We start from the raw sequence: 16797 nt of genomic DNA on the forward strand, positions 1-16797 counted from the left end.
TTTGTTCCTACAGGTTTGACTGATTTGTGTTCATTTTCTTTAAACATTGTTTTTTTCGGTTATATTAGAATAGCTGTTTGATTTAGAGATCAGCCTTTGTTTTGAATTATTTTTAATAAAAAAAAAAAGAGAAAGGAAACTATACTATTACTTTTGTAGTCTAGATCTAGGATAACATAGGTACAGTATGCAGTTTTGAAATAACTGTTTGAGGTTTTCTTTTTCTTTGTAAAAGGATGTAAAATGAAAAATGATGGACTGATTTGAATTTAAAATTTACAGTAGCATATTTTTCTGAGATAGATTTATTTATTAAAAAAATTATTTGCCATCATGATTGACATATTGAAGTTACTTTAAAATGTTAATAAGTGACAATCACATTTTATTAGCAACAGTCCTGATAAGTTACTTTCAGTAAAACAGTTGCTCATAAACATTATGTTTAGTTTATTCTGTTTGTACAAAGTCTATATTTTAAAGTATAATTTAACATATTTCAACCCATAACATGTCTTCAGAAGTTTGTTTTAAGTAGCATGTTTTTACTATTTAAAAAATTATTTTTCTTGTATGTATTTGAGAATAGTATGTATAAAATATATACTTTTAATTTACTTATAACCATTGTGTTAGAAGAAAGCGTATATGTTAACAATAGATTCTACAGTAGTCCGAGGATGGCTTTAGAGAATTTTTTACCATTGTAACCTGTTTGGTGAGTCATTCATTTCGTTTCTTGGTCTGACAAGACTACAGAGGTTCGGATGAGTGCATGAGACTAAGAAATGATGCAGTAATTTGTTGTAGGCTTTTTGGAATAAGAGTTAAAATACTTTTTTGTAGCCAGGAGGAGAATTAGCCATAGCAAGAAGCACATCAGAATAAGAAATGGTTATAATGATGTACATAATTTTTTAAAACTTAGCATCGGACAATAAAAATGACATGTTTGATTTCAATTTTATTAATGTTAGGAGAAAATGGAATCTATATTTTTAATAGCTTTGTATTTAGTGATAATGAAGATGAGAATAAGTTAGAATCTGCATTTAACAAGTTTGTAAGAATTATTTTACCCTAAAGAAAAGTTTAGTATGTAAAATATTATATACAAATTTATTGAAAAATAGAAGGCAAATATAATTTGTTTTTCTACGTAGTTTCCTGTCGTAGAAATACATTTTTCCCAGCGAGAACGGAAGTTTTTATTGCAGCATCGTAGAATGAAACTGGTTGTGTCAGGAGCCAATTGCACATGAATCCCTCCATGCCCTTGTCATCTTCAAATCGTTGTCCTCCTAGAAGTTTCTTCAAGTGGCCCAAACAAATTAAAATCGCAGGGCAATAGGTCCGGGCTGTAAGGAGGATGATGAAGCTGAGTCCATGCATTTCTTTAGTTTTGAGACCGTTAGAGCTGCAGTATGGGGCCTGGCGTTGTAATAGAGAAGGATGGCCTCCTGAATTGGTTGGTCTCTGTTGTGACGATATGCAGCCCTCACCTTGTTCAACACTCGCAGTAGTAAGCAGCATTGATTGTGCGTCACTCGTGTAAAAATCAACAAGCAAAATGCTATGTCGGTTGAAAAAATCATACCAGCTGACAGTCGAGTCTTGGTTTTCACTGGAGCTGCCTCCCCTTTCCTTCGCCACTCCATACTGGCTTGTTTTAACTGGGGAGTCTAGTGGTAGACCCATGTTTCATCGCAGGTGATGATCCGACTCAAAAATGCATCACCTTCTTTCGCAAATCTCACTGTAAGCCTCTGACATATTCCCAAAGTCTTAACTTCTGATCTGCAGTCAAAAGGCGAGGGACCCATCTGGCACACTTTATGGAACTTATTCCGACTGTTCTGCAATTTCGGATACTCTCACCTGTCGATCGTCTTCAAGAATGTCTCGAACCACGAAAATGTTTTCGTCTGTAAGGCTGGTCCAAGGATGGCGATCATGTTCCTGATTTTCCACTCGTTCTTGTCCTTCCTTGAACTTTTTATGCCAGGCAAACACACAAGTCCTTGACAATGTTTGGTCTCCGAACTGTGCAGTCGATCTCTGGAAAATTTCTGTCACTTGAACTCCTTCACAAGCAAGAAATTTTATAATTATGCATTGCACAGTGGATGGATGTACCTGTTGCTCAGACATCATGAGCGTTACTGATGAATAGATTGGGAATTTGGAATGACTGGCTCTTCCCACACCTAATGATAACATCCAAGCATACTAGAAGCGCAGGTTCAGTCCTACCATTCGTAGATGCTCAGTAACAAAAATCCCACTTATATTTGATTTACCCTTGTGTGTGTGTATATATATATATATATATATATATATATATATATATATATATATATATATACATACACAAAATTATGTTTTATTTGATCAAACTAAGTATAGAACAATAAAGTAGGATGACACTAATATTTTTGCGAATTTCTTGCATCATTTGCATTATTTTTAAAAAAAAAATTTACATCAAATTACATATACATAAATATTATAAAAAAATTATTTTTTATACTAGAATAAAAAAACTTTGTTAAAATTCCATTATCAGATTTTTTAAATACAAATTTTTAAAATAATGATTTGAAGTTAAGAATCAAAATGAAACATTATCTTTTATTATATATTATACATTTAAAAAAAAAAAATTAATTTAAAATTAAACAAAAATGAAATATTACATATAGAAATATATATTACATATAGAAATAGGACGTCAATTAATAATTATTAAAATATGTAACCATTAAAATTTTGGCTAAATTAGACTCATTGCGCTTAATTAAGTTGGTGACTTTATTTGTAGTTTATAAATTTTTTATTACGTCGACGGATGATTTTAAAATGCAAGCTTGGATGGATTTATTCAGAGAAGACTGATTGTGGATAATCACAGCATGATTCATTTCTTATCGCACGTTCTTTCTAAAAATAAAATGTTATCGTAGTATGACATCATGCTTGCAAATGGAACAAACTTTTCCCCCAGAAAGCATTATGTTAGCGTGCATGCACGCACTCACACAGACTGAGTAATTCTCAGAAATGGTAGTGGGGTTAGACCGGTGAAACCATCGGAAAGACGCAGTTTGTGTTGGGATTCGTCGAAGTGAATATGAGTGCAGTGACGTTGTTCAAATAACTATTCAGGAGGTTTGCAATTTATGTTTTATTCTGGATACAGGTATGTAAAGGCCTCTCCACAAAAATGCTTCATGGATCCATTACAAAATTACTAATCGGTTGACTATTTTATAAAAGAACTATTAAAAATGTTACTTATTATAATGATAAAGTAAATTCAAAATTATAACTAAAATTAATTTCAGATTGGCCAATTCCATCTTAGTTTAAGTATTAATAAGATGATTTGTGAAATTCTGGTATGTACAAGTAGATAACTAATAAAAGTTCTACAAATTTCAAGTAGACTAATTATGGGTGTTCTTAGTCAGATGTGCATATTATTTATTTTTATAAATAATGCATAATTATTCATTGCTATTAGTAACATTTTTTGATCTGTTGAGATACTGTAATTGGTTTTTTTTTTATAAAACTCAAGAGAGCAATGTAAACTTATCAAGCAGCATAGTCTTAGTACATCGTTTCGCAAATCCCAACATTAGTAATTTAATTTTTTTTTTATATTAAAAGTTTTTTAAAAATTAAATTTTTATTTTTGTAAAAAATTTTAATTTGGTGTAGTTTAGAAGCTTACAAAATGGCGTCCGAACTGGGACCAGAAGCTTACAAATTTGAAAATTAAATAAAAAAATATCTGAAGAAGTGCTGGTGGCATCTATTGCAGCTTTTGTAATCATTCCATCATCGTACTCTGAAGTTTGATCAGATTAAATCTACTTTTATATTTATATCTGTAGAATCTTTCTAAAATGTCTAAATCCCTATTATTTGTATTCATATTATATTTTTTAATATCCAGTATTTCCTAATATGTTTGAATATCATATATTGAATGTGTATTATTAAGAAGATGGTCAGAAACATTACAGAAACACAGTTTTCAATTTTTATAATACCTAAAATGTTCAGAGGATCTAGTGGTTTTCCTGTATGGTCACAATCATTACATTTTATTTTGAGTGGAATTTATAAAAAAGAATTAATGATTGTGACCACATTTATATAGAAAAGATCACAAGATCTTTCAAAACTTTCTACGAGATGTTTATATCATATATATATATAAAAGTGTGTGTGTGTATATATATATATATATATGATATAAAAGTAAATTTAATTTGATCAACCTTCAAACAGGGTATGAGGATGACACGATTATAAAAGCTGCAACAGATGGCAGCACTTCTTCAGACATTGTTAATGTATAATTCACTATATTTCAACTCTGTTTAGTAATGTAACAGTGGCTAACTAGACCACTATATTTTTTTGTATTTAAACAATTTATTATTCTTTTATTTATTGTTCATATTTATCTTTATGTAATTTTTCATTTTTAATGTTTAATTTTAAATAAAAGATTTTTTTTCAAGTATATAATATATAAAAGAATAATGTTCAATTATAACTAAATTTTATTCTTTTATAAAAAATAATTTTTTTAAATTATTTTGTAATATTTATGTATAATATATAATTTGATGTGAATAATTTGAAAAAATGTAATGCAACTGATGATGTGAGAAATTCGTGAAAATGTTTTTGCATGTGTAATGGAATAAGGTAAACTTCATCCTACTTCATTTATTTTTCTGTACTTAGATAGATCAAATAAATGTAATTTTGTATATTAGTACAGAGGAATATGATTCTTGAAAGAATAGATATTAGAAAAGTAATGTATATACATACACGAAAAATGTATTGGACATTAATGTTTTACTTACCAACTTCCAGCAAAGTCCATTGATCAGTTTGTTACATATCTGTAAATTAAAAGCAGAAATGGTTAAAGATATTAGTGATTTGTTTATTGAAGATTTTGTTATGTAGGAAATAAAGAACCACTCACATGTTAAATAATGTTACATGAAGATACCCTAAGTTTTGGTCAGGCTTTAGATGTATGTCGTGCTTCTGAAATCGGTATCTGATAAAACTTAAAAAATAATGCTTCACTTCATACGGAATGAAAATTTTCATCTAAACAAGGGTGCATACCCTTCAGAAATATGGAGAGAGTGCACATTATGACAATCGAAGATTTTCAAGATTTGAAATGAAGTATATTATGATGCATGTGGTTCCAATCACAATAATAGTTTCCAGTATTTGGTTTCTTTTAAATATAAAAGAAATCATAATGTTAAAATGTACAGTGCCAGTAACAAACTTTAGTTAATTTTGTTAGTGAATTTGATGATTGTAGTTGTAAAACAAATAATTTATTTTTGTGCATAATGTTTATTGCAAATAAACCACTGATGAGAAAACTACAGTTAGTAATTTACATTGCAAGCAGAATGGTGCATTGGAACCCGCACTTAAAAATAAGTGCGGGTTTTGAATTAGAAGCAGGGGTCAAATGCATAAATGCATCCTCCACACATTTATTTGAAAATTTAGGATTTCATGGGAAAATTTTAGAACATGTTTTTTTTTTTTTTTGTAGTGTGTATGCATTTAATGGCCAAAAATTAAAAACTTAGACAAATTTTATTTATTCTGCCCATATTGTAACTGTAATTGTAAGCTTTATTTTTATATTGTTAATTTCCTTTGTGTGTCATTTTTATGTTTATCTATTCTTAAGAAACCACTTGATGAATTACCGATGAGATTGCAAAGAATATTATTATGAGTACAAAAACCTATTATCATTTAGTTCCTAAAAACCTGGCAAAGATTTATATACATCGCATACAGTGCTCTGTTCTTGTAACTCAAATATGTAATTAGCTTAATATGGTTGTGGATTTTAGTAACTTACTTCTTAAATAAAAGATTACAAACAGATATTACATTGCAGGTTAAAACTATAAAAGATTCTACATTATTAAAAATGTTAAAAATAAGTGATTTATTGTTAAATCGGTGTATTCTAAGTTTATTGAGCATTTTTTATGACTTAAATAACATTTTTAAAAATAGCTTTCTAAAATGGGTTCCACTGTTAAGCAAATAAGTCTTTACGTTGCTTGAGAGAGTCCATATCCTTTCTTAGCATTCTGATGCGATAAGTTGGATTAGTGTGAAAGATTCTTTTAACTCGTCTATGTTATGAGGTCAGTTTCAATGCTTTAAGTATCCTCATAAGTAATTGCATGGTTATAAATAAGAAAAGCACGAAGGCTTTGGCCTTCACCATTATGATAGCCGACACATTCTGGACAGTATTCTGTTCGATCATCAAACAGTCTATATTATGAGTCATGACATGTGAGATATCACACCATCTTGTTAACTATAATGAGCACAAGTCAACATGGGTGCTGTCTTAGTATCAGGAAGAGAAAAAAATCATCCAGCATAGCTGTATAACGTTCAAATAGTATAGTCAACTGCTCTTCCATTGCCTTGCAAAAGGTACCCTCTGAAAATCCAAAATAAACTCACTCCATATAAACCTGTACCTGTTAACTTCCACCAAATTGTTATTTTCTTGTTATGCAAAGGAGATTGATATAATAGAGATTTTCTTTGCTATTTATTTGAAATTCTGTTTATCAGTACATCCACTTAGATGAAAATGGGGCTTATCTTAGACTTCTAAATTGAATAATTGTATAATTACGGTTATGCATTATTAATCTCTAAGAGCTTTGTACAAAATTCCATTCACTGATGTGTGCCTCTACATTCTGTTCACTCAAGGCACAGCAATTCTTGAACCAATGAGTTTTAAACAGGTGAAAATGTAAATCTATGTGTAACATTCTTCTAACACTCCTATCTGCCTCAAGTATCGATACAGAATGTTAACAAAACATCTTGAACTGTGCTGTAGCGTGGTCACTGAATAAACCAACAATGCAAATACTGTGCTGTTCACTGGCATATAATTCAACACCAGTTTTAAATCTTCCAGTCAATTCTACCATACCCTTTATTAAAAATGGATGCCCAGCACCAAATCCTTATAATTGGATTCAATCTTCATTTTTCTTATCTGAAATAAATTAGATATTGGTAATATGAACATTTTTGGAATTTTAAAAATGATCTTAATATTTTAAATATTTTTTTAAAGGATAAAACTGTAGCAGTCATTCATTAACACGGTATCTCATTTATTCAGTCTATACAATGTTTTGTATTTTAAAGTATAATTTAATATGCTTGAACCTTAAACACATTTAATTTGTACTTAGAAAAAGTAAAATTTTCAGGTAGTAGATTTTATCTCATCATTTGCTGATGTAAAATACTGAAGAGAGAAAAAAAGTTAAAAAACATGTGAGGGTCATCCATTAAATAAAGAGCATTTAGCTATAAACTAATCAAAATATTTGTTATGTAATAGCATAGGTTTTTCTACTGTAGCTAAATTTAATCTGTTATTGTCAGTAGCTTTTTTAATACCATTAATGTAGAAATCCACCTGCTAGGCAGCCATGCAACAGCAGCTTAAATTGAAATTGCTGGTTTCCGAATTAGAAATTTATGAGTATTTCCTGACTAAACTTTATAAGCAGCACTCAGGTTGTTGCACCTAAGGGTAAGCATTACTGTAGCAGTATGCTAGTATGTAGCCAATTAAGTAATGCTGTGGATTTAATGTAGTTCCTTTTTTGACATCAGCAAATAAGATGTGTTTCTAGCTTCAAAAAAGCTTGGTATTACTTATTTGTACTTTTCTTCACGTTTGGTATTTGATAGAACTTTCTATTTTTACTTGCTTTTCTAACTCACAATGTTTTTCTTTCATGTTTCTCCTTAAATCTTGCATCCTTAATATAACATACTTCCTGACATTGCATATTGGTGAAATTTCACATCATTGATGAAATTTGTGATAATAAAGTAAATGAAATATAAACTTCACTATTTTGTTATTTTATGTAGTAAATGCTTGATTGCAAATCTGTTTGTTATTTTATAGATATACTAGCAGACCCGGCAATGCTTCGCTATTGCCAGATTTGATATTTTATAGATATACTAGCAGATCCGGCAATGCTTCGCTATTGCCAGATTTGAGTATATATATAAAGGAGCGAGAGAGTTTAAATGAACACAATTGAATATTTGATAAAAAAAATTAAAAAACTGAATATTATGAAACTTCACAAATTTTACCTTTCGCTTATTTTCCTTCCTCTTTCCAACTTCTCTCTTTCACCCTTCTCCCTCAACCCTCTCCCAGTTTCCTGTTTACCCTTTCCCTTTTCTCTTTCCACCTTTCCCCTTGTCCCTGTTTTACCTTTTGCCCGAACGTAAATCGGTCCATTAGTTTTTTGGTCTTTAGCGAACACACATACAAACATGTCTTTTGTACATATATATATAATTAATAAAAAAGTCTGTTTGTATATTTGTTTGTTTCGTAAATATTTAGACACCGGCCCCAGCTAGCGGGTATAATTCTTGCAAAAATATTTTTTTTACATAACTAATGTTCATATTCTGAATATGAACCAAATCGGTTAATTAATATAATTTTTCTAAATATCTCAACCCCAGTGCCATCTAGCGGTTTCATTTTTTGCAGAAATAATTCTTTCCGTGTAAGTAACACGTATTGTGAATATGAGGCAAATCGGACTATAAGTACAATTTTTCTAAATATCTCGACGCCAGTGCCACTTAGCAGGTCCAAACATATTCAGAAACTTTCCCTGGCATGCGTCCAACCATTCCCCAAAGTTTCATTGCTATCGGATGAATGGTTTAGGAAGGCATAAGAGACATACAGACAAACATTCATTTTTATATATGTAGATTATAAATTTCAGTAATGATGTTATCTTTTGAAATCAATATTAACCTACTAATTAAACTCATGCAAAATAATATGATAATAATTTGATTAAAATATGACTAAAAAGTATAAATCAATTTTTAAAAATTTTTGTAATATTTTTATAGTTTTGAGGAAGATGTTATAGCATATTTATAGTCTAGGGAATTGGCTGAGATTAAGACAAAATAGAGAAACCAACTGACTGTATTTTTGGCAGAAGGTCACCTGCATTATTGCTACATACAAACATTATCTATTTTGGATAATTATTTCCTGATAATGTCAGTTGAAATATTAACTAATAAATATTTGATGCTTTATTGTATGTAAAATAAAAAATTTTTTTCTTGTAGATTTGTTGCTGTTGGGCGTTCATTTTTTACTCCACCTCAGCAAGAACAAATTGTTGATCTTGGAGATGGTTTAGAACTACGGTATGGTTTCTACCAAAGTGCGATTCTTGGCTGGAAGCCATTTCTTAATGTTGATGGTAAGGATAAAGTTTTAGTTCATATAAAAAAAATTTCAGCCAGGAATATGTTCAACAGGCTTTGTTATTATGCAATGTTTACAATCCTCTGCAGTTTTCTTGTTATCAGTTCTCAACCCCTTGCTGTGAAACCTGGTATTCGACGGGTTTTTGGGACTGAGATTCCCTGAAGGGGTCACAGTTCAGGCTTTCGCAGATGACTGTCTCCTGTTAGTTTGTAGTAACTCTCGACTGCAGCTAGACGACAGAACGCAGTTGGCTTTGTTAGCTGCAGAGGGCTGGATGGACATTCAAAATTTAAGGACTTCTGTGCCCAAAACGAAGTTTATGTTTCTCAAGGGTGCAGACAAATTATACAGTTGTAACCCCTGTATTAAGTATAAAGGCTGTGTAATCAGCTGAGTTCGAGTTCATAAGTACCTAGGTGTTTTGTTTGATGAGAAGTTGCTGTTTAGCAGCCACATTAGGCAAGTTACAGCGGACGTCATCTCTGTATGCACAAGCTTAGGAGGATTGCTCGAAAGGATTACTGGTTGTCGTTTGTACATTGTTTACCTAGGTGTCTTTGAAAGTTTGACTTCATATGCGGCATCTGTTCGGGTGCATAGGTTCGAAAGAAATCTAGCACTGATTTAAAATTTAAGGAGTGCTCAGCGCAGAGTGTTAATTGTATGCACTGGTGTTTTTAAAACAGGCCTTCTATGAGGCTACCACTGTACTGGGAAAAGCTCTCCTAATCGATTTAGTGGTGAAAGTTCATTGTCAGACCGTGTGGGAGTTCCTTGATGAGGTTGCTTTGTTCAACTGACATCAGCAGTTTACCTAAGGGAAAAGACTCCTTCCACGCTGCTGTAGGAAGCTAATCGAGAGATATGGCTGGCTACCAGCCAGATTAAGGCTCCAAGTGCTTTAATGGTGAACAGATATGCTGGCATTCAGCGGCCTAGAATTCGCTGTGGCAGCGAATTGCTGTCTTTGACGAGATAAATTAATTATTGATACTCATATATGTTTCAGTAATTGACGGGATACGCCTACCCATTTTAGTGATATATGACAAGTGGGCGGTGGGACATGCAAGCAAGTGCTTTATGGTACCACGCTTATTCCACTCACACTTTTAGGTTAGCACTGACATTCGGTCTTATGCTTTAGGTCGACCGAATGGGGTGGTGGTGGGAGAAATGCCAAGCAAACCAATGTAATGTTTTGTACAGGAAAAGTCTTTTCCTGTACGTTTTCTGTAATGTACAGGAAAAGGATTATTTTCTTCAAAAAAATTACTTTTTTCTCATGAAATATAAAATAGGAGACAGTTTATTCCTTATTTAAAAATTAAAAAAAATGTTAATAGATTTTTTAACTAAGCTCTGGATTTCAGAGCTTAGTTAGCTTTCTTCCTTTCCTAAAAAGGAAAGAAAAATCTTGGAAAGTGATTGATTTTTGGGTGTTCTTTCTTTTTGAAGGAAACTAAAAAAATTAAAAAAAAAAGTTTTAAGGAAATAATTTCTCTAGAACTTCTGTTTCAAGTAATTTTTTCTTATAACATTTTTTCATGAAAGACTACCTTAAGAAATCCTTTTTTACTTAAGGAGGATGTAAAAAAAACTCAGTATGTTAAAAGAATTATTATAATGAATAATATTTTTTTTTAAATTCTCTCCTAATTCACTAGACTGAAGACAAATCCTATTTTGTAGAATGTTGTGGACAGCATTCTATTTTCTAATCAGTGGCTCCTATTTATTATATTTTTCTATATTTACTTTTACATACGCTAGGTTTTATTTAAAAAATGACTAAGTGAGCTGATATTGTATGGGAAACTTAGTTCCATAAACATTTGTAAAAATTCAAAACAACATAGGATCTTTATCCCTTGTAACACATTGAAGGACTTATATTCATTGCTGCTGCAGGAACAGGTAAATATTATTCAGTAATATTTATTTACAGACTCATTCATGTTTACTAAGCATTGTTAGCATCGGCATGCAGTAACAAACAACTTCTTTTTTTTTTTCAGTCGCCCACAAAGGTTTTTCGAAACCAGAAAATCTAATAAAAGTAATTAGGGATCAAAATGCAACTATTGGTGATAGAGTATTTGATAAAGAGTTAGATAATTGGCAAAAGGAGAGTTTACAAAAGTATATTGGTGGTCTGAAAGTGGAGTATGAAATACCAAACCAACCTGATTCTAAAAGAACTTACAAAGTTAATAGAGTGTTGGGAAGTAGTATCAATCAGAGGTAATTATCTTTGTTTTTTTTTTGTTTACTATAGTAATAAATTCTTCACCTGTACTGACCTTTGTTTTGCTGTCACTTTTTTATTTTCTTTCTAATTAATGTCTGTTAATGCCTTGTTGTTGTATACCTTTCCTTTCTTTTGCCTAATGATAAAGATGTCTAATAATGTTGTATGTAAATCAGGATCAGTTTACTTTAATAATTGAATATAAATAATATACATATTTAATAAGTATTGATGAAATATCTGCAATATTTTAAATGAAGTTGTAGATCTTTAATGAAAGTATTCCAAAATTGGTCCTACAAAGTACAGTCCTTAAGGATTCAAAAGGTATTTCTCTGCTGGTTGAAATCTCCTTTTAAACTCAGGTCTTGACTTTTAGTTCTATACATTAACATAGGTATAGTCTTTATAAAATTTTATTCCGTGATCAATCCCTTTGCACTTATTCTTGCACATAGATATTCTTAAGCCACACATAGATTACAAGGTGAAAAGCTTATTTTGAATTCATGGCTGGAGTCAAAAGTAACATTTCTACCTGTTTAACCTAAATCTAGAGACTTGCTCGACAGGGTGATTAAATTTTACTGTTTTTTTAGTTTTTCTTTGTTTCTTTAGATGCTATTTTCTGACAGCCATAATTTTTTATTAACTTTTTTATTTTCAAAGTACGTTTCTGTACAATTAAACTTAGTAAATGAAACCATCCTCTGCAAATAATTTTTAGAATATTTTTATGACTATTGTCCTTCAAGATATTGTAAAAAATTAATCCCTTTAGTTACTACTTTCTGTTTCCTTACCGCTCCAATAAATATTAAATAAGTGTGGTAAACTATAGCCTACTTAAATCCTAATTAATTAATTGATTAAAATTAGCTATTGAAAAAATGATTATTCACAGATTAAGCGTAACAATTTTATTTCAAATACCGGTAAAACTATATTTTGCCTTCAGGTAGTTGTAAATTTACTATCTTAACAAACGACTAACAAGCAGTACAAATTATCTTTATTTGTCTGTATCTGATTAAGATAAATGTTAGATCTAGTTTCTTTATTAATTTAATTTCAACAAATTTGAAGTGTTCTTATTAAGCACAAATTCTTCCATTTTGCAGTCTGCCTTTCTGCTAATCCATGAAAAATCTAGTTATTAAAAGTAATCACCAACAATATACATTAAATAATATTTTAACGTACAGTGAAATATATCTTCCAATAGCTAACCGATTTGGAAAGTGACTGTAGAATAAAGTTTTAAATGACTGTAAATATCAATCACCCCTGTATATACAGCAAATGACACTATCTATCAGAGTAAAGGGTCACATTTTGCCTCAAACACCAGTTAAGTGTTGATATTTTTAATAAGACTGTCTCCTCTTAGATTTTCTTTGGAGGGGATTTCTTAAAATGGTTATGGTTATTAATATGATGATTTATTAATTTTTATTTTTACTTGTTTACTTTTTCTACCTTAGATTTGATTTGGTTGAAAAAGTCGGAGATGCTCAAAGAACTAAGAATATTAGTGTCGGACAGTATCTTCATCAGTATAAAAACTTCAGACTTAGATATCCAAATATGCCTTGTTTACATGTCGGACCATCACAAAGAAACATATTTGTTCCATATTAGTTTTAAAGATATCTGATGTAAAACACAAAAATTGGGGATAAAAAATAACGCGTTTTTGGGTTTAATGGAAAAAAACTTTGTTAAGTGTTTAATTAAGGTATATATTTTTTTCAATTAGAAATGTAGAAAAATTAATTTTGAAAAGATCCACATACACACACACACACACACACACATATATATATATATATATATATATATATATATGTGTATGTGTGTGTGCACATGCACGCACGCATGCACACGATCTTTAATCTGTGAGATTAGATAAAGCAAAAATTTGAAATTAATTGAATGTATACCACCAGATGGTATTTTTTACATCTTACAGACCTTATTTCTTACGCAGTGAGCATTTGATAAAAGGACTTAAAATGACACTATCAGTTTTTTAAAATCTCTGTTGAAATTAGAGGTAATAAAGAGGAGGAAATAATTAAAAAATATAATATTTCTTAAAACACGAATGTTCAGTTTTTTTATTTTTATTTATTTACCATTTTGGATATATAAAGTATAATATATAATGAAGTATAAAGACTAGACTATTTAAAAATTTAATTTTTATCATTGGAAATTAATAACTTCTTATAGTATTGAATCCAGAGGTCATTATTCTATGCGAGATGTGGCTATTAAATAATGAGATTAATGGTGTAATAAAATATTTTATTTTAAATTTATTCATATTTAGTTATTATCCCCTTCAATCTACACCCTCTTCTCTATCCCTAAAACGCTTAGTGTCTATTTTCTGTTGTTTGAAACAGTGCTGGAAGGCTTCTGTGAACTCTTTCATGACATGTGCCTATTTTTCTTTCACAGCTTCAACAATTTGAAATGCTCCTTTTAATGTAGACTTGACCTTGGGGAACAGATTAAAGTCACATGGTGTCAGGTGAAGCGAATAAGGTGGAGGATCTAACACTGGTATGTTATACTTGGCTAGAAAGATCTTGACAGACAATGCAGTGTAAGCTGGTGCGTTGTCCTGGTGAAGAACCCATGACTTGTTCTTCCGCAATTCGGATAGTTTTTTCTTATTTTTTTCGCGGAGCTGAGCAAGGACGTTGAATAAAGACAAGAATAGTTAACAGACGGTCAGATCGAATAAGAACCAAGAACCAATTTTTTCAATATTTCTATCCGTTTTTGAGTTGGAAGGGAGACAAAGTTTTATATGACATTTTACGACACTTATTTGCTCTAATAAAACACTTATGTTATCCAAACAAAGACCATGACCAGACTAATATGTCTACAGAAACTGGAGTGGCAACAATCGTAAGAGAAGGCTTTATACTAAACAACTGTCGGTCTTATGAATTTGGTGCATGCGCAATTCTTCTGTAGCAGCATTAGTCTTGTTATTTAATAGCTACACCTCTTATACATTTAACATAAATAAAATAGCAATATGATGGTGTATTAAAAAAAAATCAAGCTTCTGTAATAGATCCCAACCGATACATAGAGAGTTTTTCAACAATTGAAATGTAGCAATCGACAACTTTCAGGAACAGTGGTCTTTATTGCATCTTTCCCATTGTTCATTTAGAGCTAACAACAGTTTGAGAAAACTTGTATACTACTGTTGGTTTTTTAATTAAGTGAAAATGAAAGGTCTTAAAGACAATTGTTGGGGATTAAATTTTGCTTAAATTCCGAAAAATGTTTATTTAAGACAGTTAAAATTTTCAGCAATTATTCAGGGAACTATTTGTAACAAATAATTAATAATAAAATAAAAAATAAATGAATAATTAAATAAATGATGAACCATTTGTAACAAATGAACGTCCTCGGACCTTAGATGACCTTCTATGTCAACAAACGATAACATTGATACAGTTCCTGAAGCTAGCCCCGTAACCGTGATAGACATTACTGAGGTTAGCGTAGCATCAGGTAATGCAGTTTTAACTGAAAAACTTTTGCATTTGCAAAATTCTTGTTGCATTTCCTGATCAAGGATCAGATAAAATCACAATAACATCAGTAAAAACCTTCTTCATCATGCTGATGCCAATAAAACCTTTTGATAAACATTATAGCAATGAGAGTTGGATTTATGGCTGTGATATGGAAATTGAAATGTAAACATCTTAATGGTGGGGAAAGAATCGTCCTGACCCAAAAAAATAGTTCACATGAGCCCATCAAATGTGAATTGAAAGGCTTGGCCCATTTTGAATTTGTTTCTTGTGGTCAGGCACTAAACAAGGAGTTTTACATGGAAGTTTTATGGCATCATTTGAGGTATGCTGTACCCTAAAAGAAGCCTGAACTGAGCGAAAATCATAGTTGTGCAAGTATGTTACACAATGAAAATATACAAGCTCCACTTCTTATCCATCATCTGGCAAAACTAATAATTAAAACTAGGTAATTGTGCCATGCCTCACCACTTTACTCTGTAGATCTCTTTTGTCTAAATTGAACAATCTTGAAAGGATCTTGTTTTGAAACTATAAAATGAGACTGAGGAAAACATGATACAACAGCTGCATGCCATCCAAGAAAGTTAAGTTTCCAAGAAATGTTTAAAAAACAGAAGAAAGATTGAAAGCGAAACATCACCAATAATAGGGACTATTTTGAAGGGGACATAGCTATGTAAAGTGGTAAATAAATTGATAAAAGTTTTATTATGCAAGTTCAATATTTCTTACACATCTCATATTTAATAACAATTCAGCTCCTAAGAAGCGTATAAATATTTGGTTTTGTAATTGTAAGCTGGATGAAAAGATTAATGTTACACTCTCTTGCGCCAACCACTTTAATATTTTTATTTATATCAGTCATATAACATTTCAGAATGTAGGCTTTTGTATATGGTACATACAGGATGTTTGCCTGATTGCAACATAACTACAGGAAAAATAGATGAATTGTTAGATGGTTATAGTCTGTATCTGTGTATCTAATATGAGAATACGGTTCTATGACAAAACAGAACATATCATATTTACTTAGGTCTAATTTCAATTGATTAAAGAAATACAGTATTTATTTTTTGACCATTGAAGGGAATAATTAGAGAAATACTTATATAATATACTTATTATTAAATTTTCTAATAAAATTTATTTAGAATTCCCTAAATATTTAATTATTTTGTATTTAGTCATTTATTTTTTGTCATAATCGCAGAATAGGGGAAGAAACAAAATCTCTCAGTATAAACACTGATCAGCTTATCTTGAACATAAGTAAAATATCACTTATCTTTTGAAACTTTTATGACATCCAGCCCATTACTTACCTATTTGCACTGAAATATTTTTAATATTTATGGCAACTGAACATTTTACAAGACCATCCACATCCATCAGAATCCAATGTGAAAAATAACCATACAAATATACCATAATTATTTTTGGTTAAAAATAATGGGCAGATCCTTTAAAATTCTAGCTGCGCAGCAAAGAACAAGACAATTACTCACTTGCAAAAACATGTTTAATGCCGTGATAAAAATAATTAAAGAAAAATATTT

The 16797-nt window shown here is 30.6% G+C and overlaps 1 protein-coding gene across 2 annotated transcripts in view; it reads left to right on the top strand.

Moving 5' to 3' along the window:
* Window positions 1-3108: 3108 nt before the first annotated feature.
* LOC142328057 (protein argonaute-1-like) overlaps window positions 3109-16797 on the top strand; it is a 36608-nt gene continuing 22919 nt past the window's right edge. Inside the window, exons 1-4 of one of the 2 annotated variants that reach the window (XM_075371524.1) lie at window positions 3109-3199; window positions 9259-9395; window positions 11422-11647; window positions 13139-13403. In XM_075371524.1, the coding sequence (XP_075227639.1) occupies window positions 3180-3199; window positions 9259-9395; window positions 11422-11647; window positions 13139-13295 (540 nt within the window). In that variant the 5' untranslated portion in view covers window positions 3109-3179 and the 3' untranslated portion in view covers window positions 13296-13403. Of the gene's footprint in view, window positions 3200-9258; window positions 9396-11421; window positions 11648-13138; window positions 13404-16797 lie in introns of those variants that run through there. The other variant, XM_075371522.1, reaches the window with a different exon arrangement.

Source organism: Lycorma delicatula, chromosome 7 (assembly GCF_047948215.1).
Source record: "Lycorma delicatula isolate Av1 chromosome 7, ASM4794821v1, whole genome shotgun sequence".
NCBI classification, from domain to species: domain Eukaryota; kingdom Metazoa; phylum Arthropoda; class Insecta; order Hemiptera; family Fulgoridae; genus Lycorma; species Lycorma delicatula.